General features: G+C 42.4%; 1 protein-coding gene across 2 annotated transcripts in view; it reads right to left on the minus strand.

The window, feature by feature from the left end:
- Nucleotides 1-18,463, minus strand: part of DTHD1 (death domain containing 1) — a 126,576-nt gene that overhangs the window by 28,912 nt on the left and 79,201 nt on the right. For both annotated transcript variants that reach the window (XM_025187575.2, XM_006128751.3), the window contains exons 3-8: nt 17,994-18,324; nt 16,754-16,933; nt 13,384-13,628; nt 7,574-7,738; nt 3,591-3,880; nt 404-648 (exon numbers count right to left, since the gene is read on the minus strand). In XM_025187575.2, the coding sequence (XP_025043360.2) occupies nt 404-648; nt 3,591-3,880; nt 7,574-7,738; nt 13,384-13,628; nt 16,754-16,933; nt 17,994-18,324 (1,456 nt within the window). The remainder of the gene's footprint in view (nt 1-403; nt 649-3,590; nt 3,881-7,573; nt 7,739-13,383; nt 13,629-16,753; nt 16,934-17,993; nt 18,325-18,463) is intronic.

The following is an 18,463-nucleotide window of genomic DNA, read 5'->3' on the forward strand; positions in this document are numbered from 1 at the left end:
CCCCGGAAACTGTGGTTTTGCCCCCTTCCCAACGCTGGTCTCTGCTTTAAAGGCACGATCCTATATATTTAATAGAAACATTCAATGCTGACCACTTGTATCTTTCCCATAATGTGTTTTAGAGAGCAGAGGGATGAATTGCAGAGGATAAACTTCAGCTGGGGACTTACGTTCTCCCCACAATTAGATGCTTTATTTCCAGTCCCAAGTTAACATGTGGTACTGTGCAAGGTAAAATATTATGTTCCACCTCATTGGTAGTGACACTTTGTAGATGGGTCATTTATGTGTTTGACTGTAGTTTTATAAAGCAAGTTAGGATCCTACAGACAAAAGGTCTATCAATCTCATAAAAATGTCTGAAAGAGAGACACTTCAAATAGTAAGCAGTTGTGGAACTTACTTTTGGTAAGGTTAGAGCTAACTTGCATAAAGGTGACATGTGCTGATAGTCATCAGGCTGAAGGGGTTGATTCCAGTTCTTGGCTATTGTTTCTTTGGTCATTTTGTAAAAGACTGCAGTTCCCTTGTAATGAGGTGAGCTGTAGTTACCAAATTCATCCACTTCTTTGAGTTGGAGCTCCAGTCTGGGCTTTCTTTGTGAATGAAAAATAAGCCTGTAGGCTTTTCCAAAATTCTTCCCATCATCTGTATGCAATATAAAAAGATGTATTTCTTATACTGAGTTTTAATGTGGGGTTCTACAGTATATGAACATAATCTTTTGGGGAGCATGATAAGTCAATAGGACTTATACAATTGTACTAATATAATTGTTTTTAGGACTGGGACCTAGGTATGAAACACAGAACAACAATTACATTTTCCTGGCCATTTAAGTTAACATTTACATTATATTTGCAGTTAGCTGCCTCAAAGTTCCTCTGAAAAGAGTTGTACTGCTGGTTGAAAAGAAATGCACATGGAGATGACAAAATGAGTGAATTACAAACCACGGAGAGAAAGAAATGAAAGTCCATGTTGACAATGAAATTAGTACGACAAAAGGAAAATATCATATATGAGGCTCTAGGAAATAATCTGTGCTATTGTGTCAAATATTATATTTTTTACCAGATTAGCTGGTCAAAGTTCAACACCCTTCAGGCTGTTCCAGTTGGGAGAGAGATTGATGATGGAATTGGGTGCCTTTGACACTACAGGCAGTCCCCCGGTTACGTACAAGATAGGGACTGTAGGTTTGTTCTTAAGTTGAATCTGTATGTAAGTCGGAACTGGCATCCAGATTCAGCCGCTGCTGAAACTGACCAGCGGCTGACTACAGGAAGCCCGAGGCAGAGTTGCTCTGCCCTGGGCTTCCTGGAATCAGCCGCTGATCAGTTTCAACAGGCTGAATCTGGACACCAGTTCTTACATACAGATTCAACTTAAGAACCCCAGGCGTCCCCAAATCAGCTGCTGCTGAAACTGATCAGCGGCTGATTCCAGGAAGCCCGGGGCAGAGCAACTCTGCCTCGGGCTTCCTGTAGTCAGCGCTGGTCAGTTTCAGCAGCGGCTGACTTGGGGACACCTGGGGCAGAGCAGCTTGGGTGCTGCTGGGTTGCTCCAGTAGCGCCGCTCCTCGGCGCTACTGGAGCAACCCAGCAGCACCCAAGCTGCTCTGCCCCAGGCGTCCTGATTCAGCTGCTGCTGAAACTGACCAGCAGTGGCTGAATCAGGACGCCTGGGGCAGAGCAGATGGGGTGCTGCCAGGTTGGTTCAGTAGCGCCCAGAGCGGCGCTACGAGACCAACCGGCAGCGCCCCAGCTGCTGTACCACAGGCGTCCGGAGCAAAGCCGCGGAGCACGGGGGCAGCGGGACAGCCCAGACACGCCGCGGCTGTCCTGCTGCCGGCGTGCTCCATGGCTTTGCTGCCCGTCTCCCTGGTCTGCTGGAAACCAGCAGACCAGGGAGACGGGCAGCAAACCCCGTTCGTAACTGCGGATCCGACATAAGTCGGATCCGCGTAACTCGGGGACTGCCTGTATATTGCTTATTTACAAAGGATAAATGTTGTCCTTTTTTGTCTTGAACACAAGAGGAATACAAAAAAAAACCCCAAACCCAGGCAACTATATCTTTGCACACTGGTGCAAACTCTTTCACCTTTCCCCACAGATGCTTTCTTGGTATACTTTTTTTCCCAAGGTTGTCTTAGAAATTGTTGCTCAGTCTCCTTCCAGGTCGCCCTCCTGCTTCCTGCTCTGTCACACATACTCTTTCCCAAACAATAGACAGAAGAGTTCTCTACCTACATAGCCCAAATTTCTGTGTAGACTTAGATGCTTCTCTTTGAGATTGCTATTGTTTCTTACGTTTATTTTAACTGAATGAAGAGAGACCTTTAGATTCATCAGTTTAATGAACTTTTAACCCAGCTGCTTGAGATGTATATTATCATGTTAGGCTTTGTCTGAACAAGCTTTTAGGGACAACAACGTCTTGAAAGGCCGTGTCACTAAAAGCTGGGCAGTGTAAACACTGTTGAAGCTTAAGCCAACAAAATATTTCTATGCTCCTCCCCATCCCAGCTGCATTTGCTTTGTCAGAAAAAGAGCACTCCTGCTAACCAAAACTGTTTACACTAGCACTTGCCTCTGCTGAGTTTTTGTCCCTCAGGTTTTTTTTAAAGCATCTGTGAATGACAAAAGCTTTGTTGCTCAATTGCTAATGTAGACAAAGCCTAAGTAAACCTTGTATTATTATGACTGTAGGAAGGGGGAGGAGTTGCATAAATTTCACATTTCCTGTTTTTTTGAGTACAGTACTTAACTCTGCATCTTTAACATTTCATTCACATTTTTTATAACTATGCAATATATTTGAGAACCTGCAGACTACTATTTTTTTCATACTGGTTTTTATGGTATGGTTCCCCTTTGGAAGAATTTATGTAATGTGTACAATGTCACATCTCAAGGTGATAAATTGCATACTCATGATTAATTGCAAAACCTGGCAAAGAAGAGCACAAATATTTGCATAGGATTTTCTAGATGGCCTCTTGCTACCTCTGCTCCCACTGCAGTGAATGGATTTTTACACTGTAATAGTTAATGACAGTAGTTAGATCAACTGTAAGCACTCGTGAAATTTCTAAACAGCATGTCATCATCACATTAATAAATTCAGAGGACCACCTGTAAAATCATCCACTACATTCAATTAAGTTTTTCCAGATTTACTTTTATGTAAATAAGCAGAATCTGTCCTTTTAAAATTTTAAGTCACTTTGACCACAATGAGATGTACTTAAAACAGCCATAAAAAGAGATTAGTAGAAAAGAGAGCGGTGTGGGTAAAATATTGGCCTTATTGAAGTAACTGAAAAAATACCAATTAACTTCCAGTGGGCTAGGATTTCACCCTATGTATGTCTTTTCATGTAATCAGAGTGGAGAGGTTGCCTATCCAATTATAATTTTACAAAATATAACAGTTGAATAAGAACTCTGAAGCATGACATTCCATATAATTACTTAAATGCAAGCTCACTATTTTCAGCAGCTGGAAGGAATACCAAGTTCTACATCATATCATAGTAATTCACTTGATCGGTTGCACTTATATTCAAGAAAGGGCCAGTTTACCTGAAGCAAATATGTTGCCACTAAATCTAAAATGAATCTGCTCTCCTTCTCTTAGTTGAAACTGTTGAGTTGGTTCTGGAGGACCAAAGTACCCCTCCTCATGCAGGCTTTGCAACTCCCGGTTCAGTTCTTTGGATGGAACTAGTAAAACAACTATTTTATGAGGGTTTTCTTTTTTCCGATATAGCACAACATTAGCCAGTGTGCTGCGAATGGCTTCCTCCAGAGCCTGAATAAATAGAACTAAATGTGTATCGTCCATGGCAAACGAAAGGCGAATGACAATAAAGCTGTGTTAAGAAGAAACGAGAGAAGAAAATATGTAGTCCCTCAGGTGACACTTAATTCTTTATTGAATGATAAATCATTTTATTTACCCTCTGCAACTTCTCAAGCAAGATAATACAATGGTTCAGATAATTGATGACCGTTCTATCATGCTTTCTTCCTCATGGTGGGAGACAAATGCTCAGATTAGTTTCCTGGATATCAGACCAAAAGTCAAGCTGTTTGGGATTGAAAACTTCATTGAAAAGAGTCCCATGTTGTACATAATTTTTCTCAAAGTAAGGCCATACATAATATTTTCAATTGTGAGTTTGGCACTTATCCTAAGTCTCCCTGACTTTCAACAAAAATTCCATTGATTCTAATGAGAGAAGAACTGGGGCTATTAGTAATATATTTAAAGGGAAAATGAAATGTCTTTTGTGCTGTGTACCTTTTACATTTCATTGCCAGAAAATATTATTGAGTTAAAACAAAATAAGAATGGCTAGATATGTATATGAATTACTCATGCTTCTTGGCATACAATACAGTGTTGAATAGCTAAATGGTCTTGGTTGTAATAGTAAGATTATACCTCCATCTGAAATACCAACTAATGATGCTGACCAATGTTACACAGACTATTAGAATAAACCCTCAGTGGTCAGATCAAATATGAGTCAATCTATAGGGGACTGATGTTTTTCCCCATTTTTCTTCTTGACATATTTACAAAGCTTTTCGCTTCTAGAATCATCATATATATAGTAGCCCAGTGTCTGTGACTCTGTAACGCTAAAATGCTGGCTGTTCCTTCTGGGCAGCGCTGTTGCCTGAGTCACGTCCTTCGCCTCACACCGTGGCTCTTAGCTGACTTCTGCGCTGCTCAGCCGGGCTGCCGCAGGGGAGCAAGTGGCGCAAGTGGCCGTTTGGGCACTGCAGTCCCCATTCAGCACTCTCAGCCGAGCACCATGGCGGGAGGCGAAGGGGGGCGGGACGGTGATGTGCACGGCCAGGGGGCAGGGCCTGGATGAGCATGCATCCCCAACGGAGACAGAGGAGAGTGGAGAGAGAATGAGAGGCAGGAGGGGGAAAAGAGAAAGAGAGAGATGGAGAGAGGCAGAAGGAGGAGGAGAGCTGAGAGAGAGAAACAGTAGGAGGAGGAGGGAGAGAGAAAGAGACACAGAGTGAGAGACCAGAGGCTCAGGAGAGAAGACTGACGTGGAGGAGAGACCTGAATATCCCATCTTACGATGGGCTAATTGGCTAGTTTAGAATATTAGCTTAATGGAACAAAACTCCGGAAAGCTTTTGACGAGGTCCCTCACCAAAGGCTCTTAAGTAAAGTAAGTTCGCATGGGACAAGAGGGAAGGTCCTTTAATGGATTGATAACTGGTTAAAAGTCAGGAAACAAAAGGTAGGAATAAATGGCAAATTTTCCAAGTGGGGTTCCCCAGGGGATCTGTCCTGGGACCCATCCTATTTAACCTATTTATAAATGATATAGAGAAAGGGGTAAACAGTGAGGTGGCAAAATTTACAGATCATACCAAAGTGCTCAAGATAGTTCAGACCAAAGCAGAATGTGAAGAGCTTCAAAAAGATCTCACCAAACTAAGTGATTGGTCAACAAAATGGCAAATGAAATTTAATATTGAGAAATCTAAAGTAATTCACATTGGAAAAAATAATCCTAACTATAAATACAATATGATGTAGACTAATTTGGTTACAACTGCTCAAGAGAGAGATCTTGGAGTTATTGTGGATAGTTCTCTGAAACATCCACTCAGTGTGCAGCAGCAGTCAAAAAAGCAAATAGAATGTTAGGAGCAATTTAAAAAGTGATAGAGAATAAACCAGAAAATATCTTATTGCCTCTACATAAAACCATGGTACGCCCACATCTTGAATACTGAGTACAGATGTGGTCGCCTCATCTCAAAAAAGATATATTGGCACTGGAAAAGGTTCAGAAAAGGGCAACAAAAATTAGAGGTTCAGACGGGTTCCATATGAAGAGAGATTGAAAAGACTTGGACTTTTCATCTTAGAAAAGAGCAGACTAAGGGGGGATATGATAGAGGTCTATAAAATCATGACTGGTATGGAAAAAGTGAATAAGGAAAAGTTATTTACTTATTCCCACAATATAAGAACTAGGGGTCACCAAATGAAATTAATAGGTAGCAGGTTTAAAACAAACAAAAGGAAGTTTTTCTTCACTCAGCACACAGTCTGAAATAAAGGAAATGCAGTGGATCTAATCTACCTTGACTTTAGTAAGGCATTTGATACAGTACCACATGGGGAATTATTGGTTAAATTGGAAAAGATAGGGATTAATATGAAAGTTGAGAGGTGGATAAGCAACTGCTTAAAGGGGAGACTACAGCGGGTCATCCTAGGAGGGGGTGGGTGAGATTCTGTGGCCTGCATTGTGCAGGGGGTCAGACTAGATGATCATAATGGTCTCTTCTGACCTTAAAGTCTATGAGTCTATGAGACATTCAGCCTGTGGAACTCCTTGCCAGAGGATGCTGTGAAGGCTAGAATTTTAACAGGGTTCAAAAAAGAGCTAGATAGATTCATGGAGTTTAGGTCCATCAATAGCTATTAGCCAGGATGGATAAGGAATGGTGTCCCTAGCCTCTGTTTCTCTGGAGGTGGGTGACAGGGGAGGGATCATATGAGGATTACCTGTTGTGATCCCTCCCTCTGGGGCATCTGGTATTGGCCACTGTTGGCAGAAGGATACTGGGCTAGATGGACCTTTGGTCTGACTCAGCATAGCTATTCTTATGTTCTAATAATGCAAGATAAGATAAGCCCCTCTAACAGACCCAGATGTAAATCTGGATATTTGACATGTGTAATAAACACAATTTACTGCCACTTTTATGAAACTTAAATGTTAGGTGTTCAGTGTTAGGGCATATTATAAAACCATATATTTTTCTTTCAGATTATACAGTAATAAATTATAGTGAAAATCAGAGGTAATTGCTGAATTTGTGCATAGTAATCTGCACTTTCAGCATGCTCCCAAATACTTCCCAGTTCCACACAATATTCTAATTTTCAAGGTTTTGAGATCACAATCCTTATTTGTGCTGAACTCCCTTATTTGTGCTGAACTCTTAGACATGAGTAGGGGTCTATCAAGCATGAAGACTGAAGAACTCAATATGTATGAAGTCATGTGGGAAAAACAAATCACAAATTGATTTTCAAATGTTTAAATGTATTTTCATCAACTGTGGTTAGACTCATGTTGTTTTGGTTCTCAGGCATGATCTATCAAACGAAGTTTGTTGACAGGAATCTTTACATAAACAGAATTTTCAGTGAATACTGGAGACTATATATCAATATTCAAATCTTAAAACTCAGAGTTACGCTCTTCCAATCAAGGAGCAGAAACACAATATCCACTCAGAATTAATTACTATAACTCAAATTTCAAATGTCAAATATACAATATGCAGATGAAAAATGATTTACCAAAATTTACATTTTGGCATAATTATTCATAACAAATCTAAGAAAGTCATCAGCATCTCATGAAACATTAACAGACTAGTAGAGCCTAACTTTGGCAAATAAAATAATTTGTAGTGAATGATTTCTCAACTGTAGTAAGATCCCATTCATCAATTTGTTTGGATACGAATCTTTTACCCAAATAATTTAATTCAGTTATTTATGTTACCTTTCTAAACACTCATCTACTTCAAATGATACAAGTCCATTCCGTACATTCCGCACAATAACCTCATTATGCACAATCCATTCCTCTTCTTTGTTTCTGTAACCCAATAATTTCAAGGATTCACTGAGATTCTCTCCATGTTTTCTCATCGACACACTCATTGATCTGGGACATGAGAAATCATTACAAAGGTTAAAATAAAGCTCTATGGCTATTAATTACTTGTGTTGTAACAGTGTCTTTTCCTTTCTCTTTTACCTGCCTAACTGCAGACCATTTGGGATGGTTTGGCTTTTACTGAAAACCTGCATCTAGAAAATGGTATGTATGAACAGGATACTAAGGCTCTGTAATTTGGAAAGGTTCATATTCATATGAATGTAGTTAACCTATATATTTGTGAGAGTTTGTCTTCCTGGGTGTCTGTCTGTCCATATATTCAGCTGTCTGTCTGTTCAAGAATGCCTCCTAAATGGTAAAAGTTAGGACTACCAAATTCAGAATACTGCTTCCTGTTATCATAACTTAAAGCAAGGTAAAGATTGGTTGTGCCAGGAAAATGGGATGTACCTGGAATGGAATTACTTCTCATAAAATCAAACAGAAAAGAGACAGAATCACCAGGCAGGTAAAAGGGACTGGCTGGGGGCATCTCCCCCACCCAGTACTGGCCAAGTCCTCAGCCTCCCCCCTCCCAGGTATCTTTAAAGAGGTTGGGGGGAGGGGCTGAAGCCCCCTTCCCTGATTTGTATGGGAAACTTCCCCTATTTGGCATAGGTGGCAAGTTATATGGGCTCATGGTGCCCATGCTCCAGGAATATTCAGAGCCGGGGGCCCTGCTCCACCAATATTTGGAGCTGGGTCTCTCCCCCGGCCCTGCCTGGAGCAGATCTCATCTTCTGAAGGACTGAAGGGCCAGCTGGCGGCTTCTAGAGAAGGAGGGAGATTATGATGGGGCGCCGCAGCCCTGCAATTTAAATTTCCCGACGGGGGGCACTGTGGGGTGGAGGGAATGCACGCGTGGCATGCTGGAATGCCACGCAACAGCTGAGAGGGGAGATGCCTGGGTGTGGTGTGACGTCATGGCCCAGGACTTTAAAACCGTGCGGCCCAGAGTTGCACCCTGTGACCCAGCTCCAGGCCCAGCAAGTGTTCTGGAGCTCCGGAAGCAGCTGGGGCCCGATCACAGACTCCAGCGCTGCAAACCAGAAGGAAGAAATTTGGGTGGGGAGGAGAGGGGGAGATGGGGAGGGGGAAAAATAGGGGTAAAGGGTGGGAGAGGAAGGGGCTTGTGCTGAGGGGAGTGGGGCAGGTCAGGAGAGGAAAGGGAAAGGTACCAAGGGACAGGGTAGAGGAGAGACAAATGCCAGGTGGCCAAATGGAGACTTGAGGAAAAGAGCAGGAGGGGAGGTGTCAGTGGGAGGGGGGACAGGGTGATGTTGGGAGAGGAGAGGGTAAGGGCATTGGGAGCTAGAGGGGGAAGGAGGAGGTGCTGGGAGAAGGCTTAAAAGAAGGGGTGGCATGAGGAAGGCAGGGATGGAGTAAGTCATGTGTGAGGGCACAGGAGCATGAGGGGAATGGGGGTAGAGGGTGGTGAGGGGTGGGTATCAGGGAAAAAGAGGGAAAAAGAGGCAGGGGTAGTGAGGAAGGGGGGGCACCAGGAGGGTGCAGGGGTAAGGGAAGGTGCAGGAGCCAGGGGATTCTGGGGGTGAAGCAGAAGGGCAGACACCTGCAGGGGAGGGACCAGCAGCAGAGGAGAGAGGCAGGGCAGGTGTGTAGAGGGAGGTTTTAAGAGAGGGGATGAGGAGGGGTAGCTCACATGATCAGAGTGGGGCTACTGGAGGAGAAGGGCTAGTGGAGGGGGGCAAGTCTCAGGAGGGCTGAGGGCAATGTCCGAGTCAGGACAGCAGAGACTCCCGAGAAAATGCAAGCCACCAAGGATTATTGATCAAAGAGTGATTGGTTGTTTCCATATTCAAAAGAGTATTAATAACGTTGATATTCTTAGTTAAATAATTTTTCTTACGAAAATGATATTGTGCAATAAAGGGAAACTGTTAAACACTTACAGTTTCCAGTTCATTTTTAAATTATTTAATATATTGGCTTACAGGACGGGTGGGCAGCCGGGGGGGGGGCGGGCGGGGAGGGGGACTAGGCCCATTCTGGGCACCACCAATAATTATACAAGCCTGCCGCCCCTGCCATCTGGTACTACCCTATCTCTGAGCCTCCCCCTCCCAGGTGTCTTTAGAGAGGGCAGGAAGGCTGAAGCCCCTCCCCTGATTTTGTATGCTGCTTGTTCTTCTTTGTCATGGAATGAGTGAAAAGTACACAGTTTGCTGCATTCCTCGCTCTAGCTGGGAAGCTCAGGGGCCAGCTGAACCTGGACTTGTGCCAGCCAAGGGACATGCTGCAGCAGCCACAGAGCAATGTTTCTCCCATGACCCCAAGCTGGTGTAGTGAGAGAGGGCAGCTTGCATACTGAACCCCCCATCCTCAGCCCCGTCTCAGAGCAATAATGTAAATGAAGAAAAACAAAAATTGAGTTAATGACCTGAGCAATGCCAAGTAAGTCTTGTTGTCTAATATATAGCAAAACTTATATCAAGATTTGCTTTTGACCGGGTCACTTGATTTGTACTGATTCACAAGAAGTGGAAGTGTGCCTTAGCCCAGTGGAAAACCAAAAGTCTGATCTTGAGAGAAATAATATAAACCTTCCAAAACTAGCTATTATGCTTATGTGACTCAAAATATAAACTAATAGTAAGACAGTTAACAACTTGCAGACAATAACACTAAAATGCTGTTTATCAGAGCCAGAGAAACACAGCTACTCAGGTATGTGGTTTATTTTTGACTTCGTGTAGATCAGTGGCTGTCTTTTGGGGGGCGGGGGGACCGCCATTTTTTTTACCAGCTTGATGTACATGAGGTGGGGGAGCAGCAGGCGAGTGGAACAGCATTTAAAGGGACCACTTTTTCTTTTTTCTTTTCTCAACCAAAATTTTTCCAGGGGTTGCGTTGGAAAAAAGGTTGTGCACCATTAATTTAGATCAGAGACCTCAGCAGAAAGGCTACTTGTCAAGGAAGAACAAGAATAAAATAGTTTCTGTTGAACTGGAGTGAACTGTCAGATCACAGGGAACAGACTCAGAGTCCCAACCCCCCTCCCCCCCCCCCCCCCCACTTGCTCCACTTAGCCTATCCCTATATTCAAAACTTGAAGTTTAAGGGCCTGATTTTCAGAAAAGCTGAGCTCCGCCTCCTATGGACTTCAAGTAGAGTAGTGGGAAATCAAGTGTTCTGAAAAAAAGCCTACATACACGATAAAAAGTGTCCAGATAAATTTTGCAGACATACGAAGAAAGCATAAGAGTGTACATCTAGATTCTATAGATACTGCACATTGTTTCATGGACATGTAAATTCAGTGGTTTAACTTTTTGGACAAACTACTTTCCACCTTACCTGTTTTCCCCAGAGGTGATAATTTTTGGATACTCTCTTCAATTGGTGGCTGTGGTTGCTGTGACATAGGATAGATGTTTTAATTGAGCCCTGTTTTGTATAGGCCCTGAGTCTCTGCTCTGCATTGTATGTGTGTGATAGAAGCTTATGCTTTAAAGAGTTCTAACACATTTATTGGTTAAGCATAAAATGGTTCAAAGTACTAGGAATAAGAGGGGAAAAAACCTTGCAGTTTATTTTATTTTGAGTTAGTCTAGGCTTTGAAGACTATGTACTGTATGGGGGGCAGGGAGAGATGAGTTTAAAGTCATGTGGCTCATTGTTAGTAGGGGACAGACTCAAGTTATTCCCTATGTCTGAGACATTTTAGTTTGAACTCTGTTTTGCCTTACAGATATATTTGTACTAACTCAAGTAATGAAAAATCCTGGGTCTTCAAATAACAGAATCTATGTTTTGAAGTGAGTTACAGGTACCCTTCAGGTGACAATCTAGGAAAAATTCAAGTACTTCTGAAGTTCAACTCATGTAGTTTACACAGCTGTAGACTGACAGCATTCCTAAGTGTGGGTAGATGAGATGCAAGCATTGGTGCACCATCCAGCACCACTGCTACAGGATATGAGTTTGGAAGTTTCTACAAGTGGCCATGATCAACCTTGCTAAATCACAGGCTGGATGTGTGATGAGAATGAGGGTCTAGACGGGATTAGAATGAGACTAAATCCTTTCCATAAAGTGATCTCAGAGCCATCCCCTGGATAAGGCAAATTGAGGTGACTGCTCTGGGCTCTGCACTGTGGGGAGCCCCACGCTTTGACTGCACAATGTCAGATGCGGTGAAGGCAGCAGCTCCCTGCCTTGAGCAGAGCAGGCAGAGGCAGCCAGTAAGCACAAGGCAGCATAATGTGTCTTGTTCTGCTTCCCCCTGGAATTCAGACCATTTGGCTTGGTAGAATGGTGTGGGGGAAGGAGAAGGTTGTGAGCTCGGTGGGGCTGGAGCTGTGTTTCTCGCTGTCACACAGACAGATAGGTTCCCCCATAGCACCTGTGCATGGATCATGCAGTCCCTGCCTCCTCCCGTTGATCTTGGGTTCCTGCTGGACCAATGGCAGTTCTGGCAGTATGGTGCTGCACATATAGCTACCCCCCCCCCCCATCCCATGCTCTCAACCCAGCCCCACCATTATTTGAAAGTGGAGGCCAGGGTATGTGGAGGTGCACTCCAGGCTGGGCAGGGAGCAGCAGTTTCACCCAGCAAACAGGAGCCTCCAACCACCAATGGGAATACCTTGCTCTAGGTAAGCCTCTTCAGCTGCAGCTGGAACCCCATCTCCTCCACCAGCATGTCCCATGCCCCAGTGCCTCCAGAAGACCCAGTGCACCCCTTGCTCCAGCAGGTCCCATACAGGCTGAGCCTCACACACCCTTAGGGATGTCCCCAAGTAATCAAAGGAGGTTTCCAGAAGTAAACAGTTAGAACAGTTACTCTTCTTACCACCTTAACCCCAAAAGTTACCAAAAGTGACTAGTGTTTATAGTTGCCTCTGTTTTCTAAAGTGGGGAGGAGATTGATTTTCAGATGATGGTATGGTGCTTGTCTTCACCCTCTGATCAAGCTGGGTAGTACTGGACACTATAAAACTAAGGCACAAAAAATCAATAGGTTTTGAAATTCTTGACCCACATAACCTTCTCACTTTTTAGAGTAGAGCCAAGAGATCAGGCTGGCCACCTGCCCATGATAACGATGCTGTCCTATGCAGCTGGAAACATTGATACTTCTTCCTTTGGATTATTTATGTTTCCCATTGTACTTGTTATCGTTAATGGCCATGAAGAAGCATTGAGTGGGTAATAATAAATTTTGAAAGGATCTTTTTGGTTCATTCTGCTAGGAAATAAACTCAACTGTGTACAGCACTAAAGGATGAATCCTGGACATGACTGCAACTACACATTAAGAATCATGACTTATATTGTTCTGGATTCTGGACTTCTCATGAAGTAAGTTACCACTGAAGGTGGCAAAATCTGGTCTGAAATAAAATGAAAACGCTTAAAGTCTTCTTTTCTATAAATGTCTCTTTTTTACCATCTTCTGCTAAGAATGCTGGGTGAAATCTCCAGTTGGTGTGGGTCAGGGAGGTTGTTAGAAGTCAGTGGAGCTATGTTATTTTACAGCAGTTGAAGATTTGGTTCACTATATTTTTGAAGAAGACACTGCCACAACATTTTAAGGTGAAGGATACATTTAAATATAAAAATGGTTAGTCAGGACTAGTTCCTTTGACGTTTTGATCTTGCTGGAATTGGTGGTAGAAGTTCTCACTTACCGAAGCTGATATGCAGTTGCAACACTGGTGACAGTGGCACTAGATGTTCTTCCATGTTCTCTTGAATCTCCCGGTTTCCTTTTTTCTGAATTTGGGGGACAGGGTAGAATAACACTGACTTCCTTGTTAAATGGCTCGGATGAAAGATGCTGGATATGAACCAGTGGACTCGTAGAAACTACTGAATGGTACATGTCATATTTTGCCTTTAAAAAGGAAACCAGTGATGGCTCAATTGGCTGGACCTATGTGTAGGAAGTGATAGAGTAATTAATTTAAAAGTAATAAAACAAAATTGCTTTTAAAAATCATTTTAGTTTAACTTTTGGAAGAGTTATATTTCACAAAATCTCTTGCCAATTTTTAATAGATAACATCTAGATTTTTTTCTTTAATTCTCTAACAGTGCATCTACACTACATCCTTAGCTCACATAAGCTATGCAATTTGAGCTACACAAACTTCATAGCTTATTGTGAGTTAATTTCAAAATAGCGTATTTAGTCAAATTTCGAAATAAACTGCAATTCTGAAACGTCTCTTAATCCTCGAGGAACGAGCTTTATAGGGACATCAGAATAGCGTACCTGTTATTTCAAAAGATATTTTGAATGGGCATGCTTTCAAGACACAAAATAATGCCACAACGTAGACGCACCCTAAAGTTCTTCTTTTTTCTCTATCATTTTATCCTGAGAGCAACCAACACTTTGCAACAGTGTCATCAGAAACTGCTGCCATAATTAATTAAGTAATTTGGACTCTAATTGCTGTGCTTAATTGTATTGGAAGGTAGAATATCTTTGCCTGTATTCTTATATTAATGTTTATGAGTATTTTATACACATTCTATTTGCTATAGATTTAAAGTTCATGCTAGTTCTCTGGTTTAATGTGTTAATGTTTTCATTTGCATTTGATAGGTTGGCCAAATCTTGAGGTTCTTCGATTAAACTCATATGGCCTACACTGGGAATTTTGCTTTAGAAAGGATGCAGAAGAGGACAAGAGTATTTCTATCATTATTATTAAAAGTAATTATTACATAGATTTGCACACATATGGTCAGATCTTCTAGATGTAAAAGAACAGGGAAGCTATAATGTAGCAAGATTTATCTCCCAGATTCTCTGTCCCTAATATAACTGCCTTCTATTTCTCTAACTTTAAACCAACTGGTTATAATCTCATACAAGCAATACATCCTCTGGGAATATCTGAGGCATATTATAGTCCTGCTATTCCTGATCTCCCACCCTTGAAATACCCTCTGTGCCTATGTCTTCAGAGAGGAAGGTATAGGAACAGATTGTATTGGTTTATTGCTGGGGACATTCACACAATGAGGTATTCCAGCCTATGACTTATAGTAGTGGCGCCCACACTTTTCCTGTCATGCCCCCTCTTATCAGTAATCAAAACTCTTTGGACCCACTCTCTGTTGTTGCACAGCTGGGGACAGAATTTGGGATGGAGGAGTAGCTGGGGCTAGAAGAGGAGATGGCTTTGGGGCAGAGAGGAAGTGAAGACAGAGGTGGGCTGGGGGTGGAGTAGGGTGAAGAGTGGAGCTGCAGCTGTGGTCAGAGCTGGGCTGAGACTGTGCAGAAGTGGGGCTGGAGCTTGGCAGAGGGTAGAACAGGACTATAGGCAAAAGCAGGGGATGAAATGGAGCTGTGGCTAGGCTGAGGATGAGGAAGCTATAAGGTAGTCAGGGGGGCAGCTCAGAACTGTAGCTGGGGTCAGAGTGGAGCTGTGTCTGGAGACACAGCTGGACTTGAGGCAATGTGGAGCTGAAGATAGGATTGGAGGTGCAGTGGGACAAGGTGGCTTTCAACCTGCCCCCCTCCGGGTAGCCTTGGGCTCTGCCACCCCTCAAAAAAATTCCCAAGTGCCCCTGTTGTGGAGCATGCCCCATAATTCAGGACCACTGATTTACAAGAAAAAGACTCCTCCTTGGCTCTGACAGACTATCACAAATGGAATGAATCAGAGCATAGAAAATTTACCCCATAGAATACAACCACTACCTGACCCAAAAACGTAATGTACTGTGCAGATTTTTTAATAATAATTATTGTTGTTGTTGAAAAAAAAAACTTGTCTCCCAGACATAGCAAGCATACAAATAGCTACTGCTCCATTTATGGCTTTGCCTACCCTGCAGAGTTTTTGAGCAAGAAGCCTTTTGCAGAAGAGATCTTCCGCAAAAACGTCTTGAGTAAAAGTGGATCCAGACCCCAAAGCTCATCGCAAAAGCGATGTGCTCTTGTGCAAGAGAGTGTCCACTCTTGCATGGACACTCTTGCGCAAGAAATCTCTGATTGCCATTCTCAAAATGGCCATTAGTGCACCTGTGCTTTTGCCAATAGGGGTTTCTTTACAAAAAACCTCCAGAGCATTCACACCTGCCTTTTTGCACAACAGCTATAGTGCAAAAAGGAGTTATTTCTTGCAGAGAGAGGAATAACTCCACTGGCAAAAGCCCTCTCTTCTGTCGATTTTCTTGTGCAAAAATGCACTTGAGGTGTGAATTCTCTGCTGTTTTTGCGCAAAAATCTTGTAGCATAGCCTATTAGTGCAGATGATGTGTTTACTATGACACTGAATAGTTTTAACAAATATTAACTATGTTTTTGCTACCACTCAAAAAGAAGTGACTGGCCTCTTTCAAATACATATTGGACACCTTCACATAAAGTCTGCCTGCTTATGCTAATGAAGTTATTATTATTCCTGAAGGGCTCTGCTCTGTAGAAAGGCTAATCATAAAGGTGAGCAATGTATTGTGAGTGGCCTTCTTAATCTTCTCAAAATGTGAAATAAACATTAACAATATATTTTGCTCTTACATCAAGCTTTAGATGAACAGATCCATTTTACATAGTTTTGATTTCCTTGCTCACAGTGGTGAAACACTCACATGTAAAGCTGAAGTAGGCAAGCTTTTTTCTGGGGAACTTCACAAAAACTGCAGAGGATTGGAATTCACCTTTCCCTTTGAGGCAGATATCAGGCAAGTCTCATGTGTCTAGCTGGCCCTTATCCCTGCCCATGAGCCACTGGGCTGTAACCCACACATCTCTGTATGCACTGGATTCATATAATTGTAGATGTCCTGGTCAAAACCTCACCCTACCCTAGCCTCCTTTCAGATTGGTCTCTTTGGAGTTGTTATGAAGTACAGGTCTGTTATGAAGAAAAGTTGCAGGGTCCTGCTGAATGTCCACTCCATAGCTACCCTGCTTTCTAATCAGTGGAACCACAGTAGAACACTGTTTGGAGGCTTTCATCATCATGATGGATTTCTCTTTGGAACTACTCATGTGACACGGAAATGATATGAAGAAAACTATGAATATTTCACACTTACCTTTGACTGCATGATCACTGGAGAACTGAATGTTTCTGGATGGTAGTAGAAAGAGATTCTAGAATCCATGCTTAGTTTTTGTGAGAGCCCTTTCTTTGGAATGATGAATGTTTCTTTTTTTAAGCATGACACCACAGAAAAAATACCAAGCTGACAAATTTTCACCTCTGCAAAGGTCACCTTTGTGGAAGAAAATGATGCTACAATTGTTAATGGATTATCATTTACGGTAGATGAACTAACTGTAGTCTGACAAACAAAATGAAAATAACTCAAATGTTATTACCATTTTGACAGCCTGGTTCCCTACTGTATTACATTGAAGGAAGTGGAATCATATAACACATAATTGAAGAGACCCAGTGGTGAATAAGGCTCAGCATTGTGAATAAATTTTCCATCCTAGGTTTTGAGAGTGTGAAGGTGGATGTATGAAGATATAATTGTTATTCTTTAGGTTAAATGCAAAATAATTTCTTTTTCCTCTTTCACCTATTTCATTTACCAAAAAACTATCAACTTCACACTAATGATCACATTTAAAACAAACAAATCTGTGGTGTAATCTGTATTGTGGGGCAAAGCACTTCTCTAATGAATGTTCCTGAAAAGAGAAGGTGTTAACTAGTGAGTTTTGTATCCAATCAACCATGGGGAATCTTGGAGAGACAAATTCAATTTAATCTAGAAAAAATCAGGTTAAATCCTCATTTAACTAAATTATGCTCTGAACCACTTGAGGGATGAGGGAGGATAGGCAATTTTAGGCCACCTTTATGCTTCCCTATCTTGTGGGTTGTTCTGGGGAGGGTGTAAATTAGCACCAGAGCCGGCCCACACTACGGGCTGACCAGGCTACCCTCCAGGGCGCCCCATTGTAGGGGGCACCGCGCATGGCTGCCAGACCAGGTGGGAATGGGGCTGCACATGAACTGGGCACCTGGGGTCCGGGGGTGCCAGGTGCCTAGAGGCGGGGCCATGCATGCGTCGCACTCCCAGGGTCTGTGCCGCGCTCCCGGAGCCCAGGGCGCACGAATGGCTCGGACCGTCCCTGTTAGCACCAGAAGTTTGGGGCATCTAAAGCTAGTGGTCACTTTAGAAAATGTGGGTCTTTGTGTTTAGGTAACCATGGCAATCTATGAATTCATGACACAAAGCATGGCTAACTGCTTTAACTGAAAAATTCAACTCGACCTTAACAATGGACACTTTCATAATACTCAAGTAAAAATTCACCGACCTTCTGGTTTCCCTGGTACCCATCAAAAGAAATGGGAGTTAAGTAACTTGACTGAAAGTTCATATTGGTCATCTTCACCGTGATGTCTCGATAATTTCCTCTGTAGCGTGCAGTGAATGGTATTGCAATACTGATAGGAAAAGGGATATCTTTGTCATGGTCTAAGTACTCAATGCTGATTACATTGCTGGCCAGCTCCTCAGAATCTTCTACCACCAAAGAACTCATGTCATTGATGACCCTGCATACTAAAGTTTCTAGAATGATGGAAGGTGCAGTTATATAACAGGCAACTTCAGGTTCTATCTTACCACTCGCTTCTGTGAGATATCTGCAGACAAATACACAGTATTACTATCCTGGCTTTTTTGTTTGTCTTATAAGAAATAAAGCAATTTATAGATATCTTTACTGTTTTTCTTTACTGTATTTAAATAATCAATACATCCAAATTATCTATCTGTTCATTT

This window comes from Pelodiscus sinensis, chromosome 5, assembly GCF_049634645.1.
Source record: "Pelodiscus sinensis isolate JC-2024 chromosome 5, ASM4963464v1, whole genome shotgun sequence".
In the NCBI taxonomy this organism is placed as follows: domain Eukaryota; kingdom Metazoa; phylum Chordata; order Testudines; family Trionychidae; genus Pelodiscus; species Pelodiscus sinensis.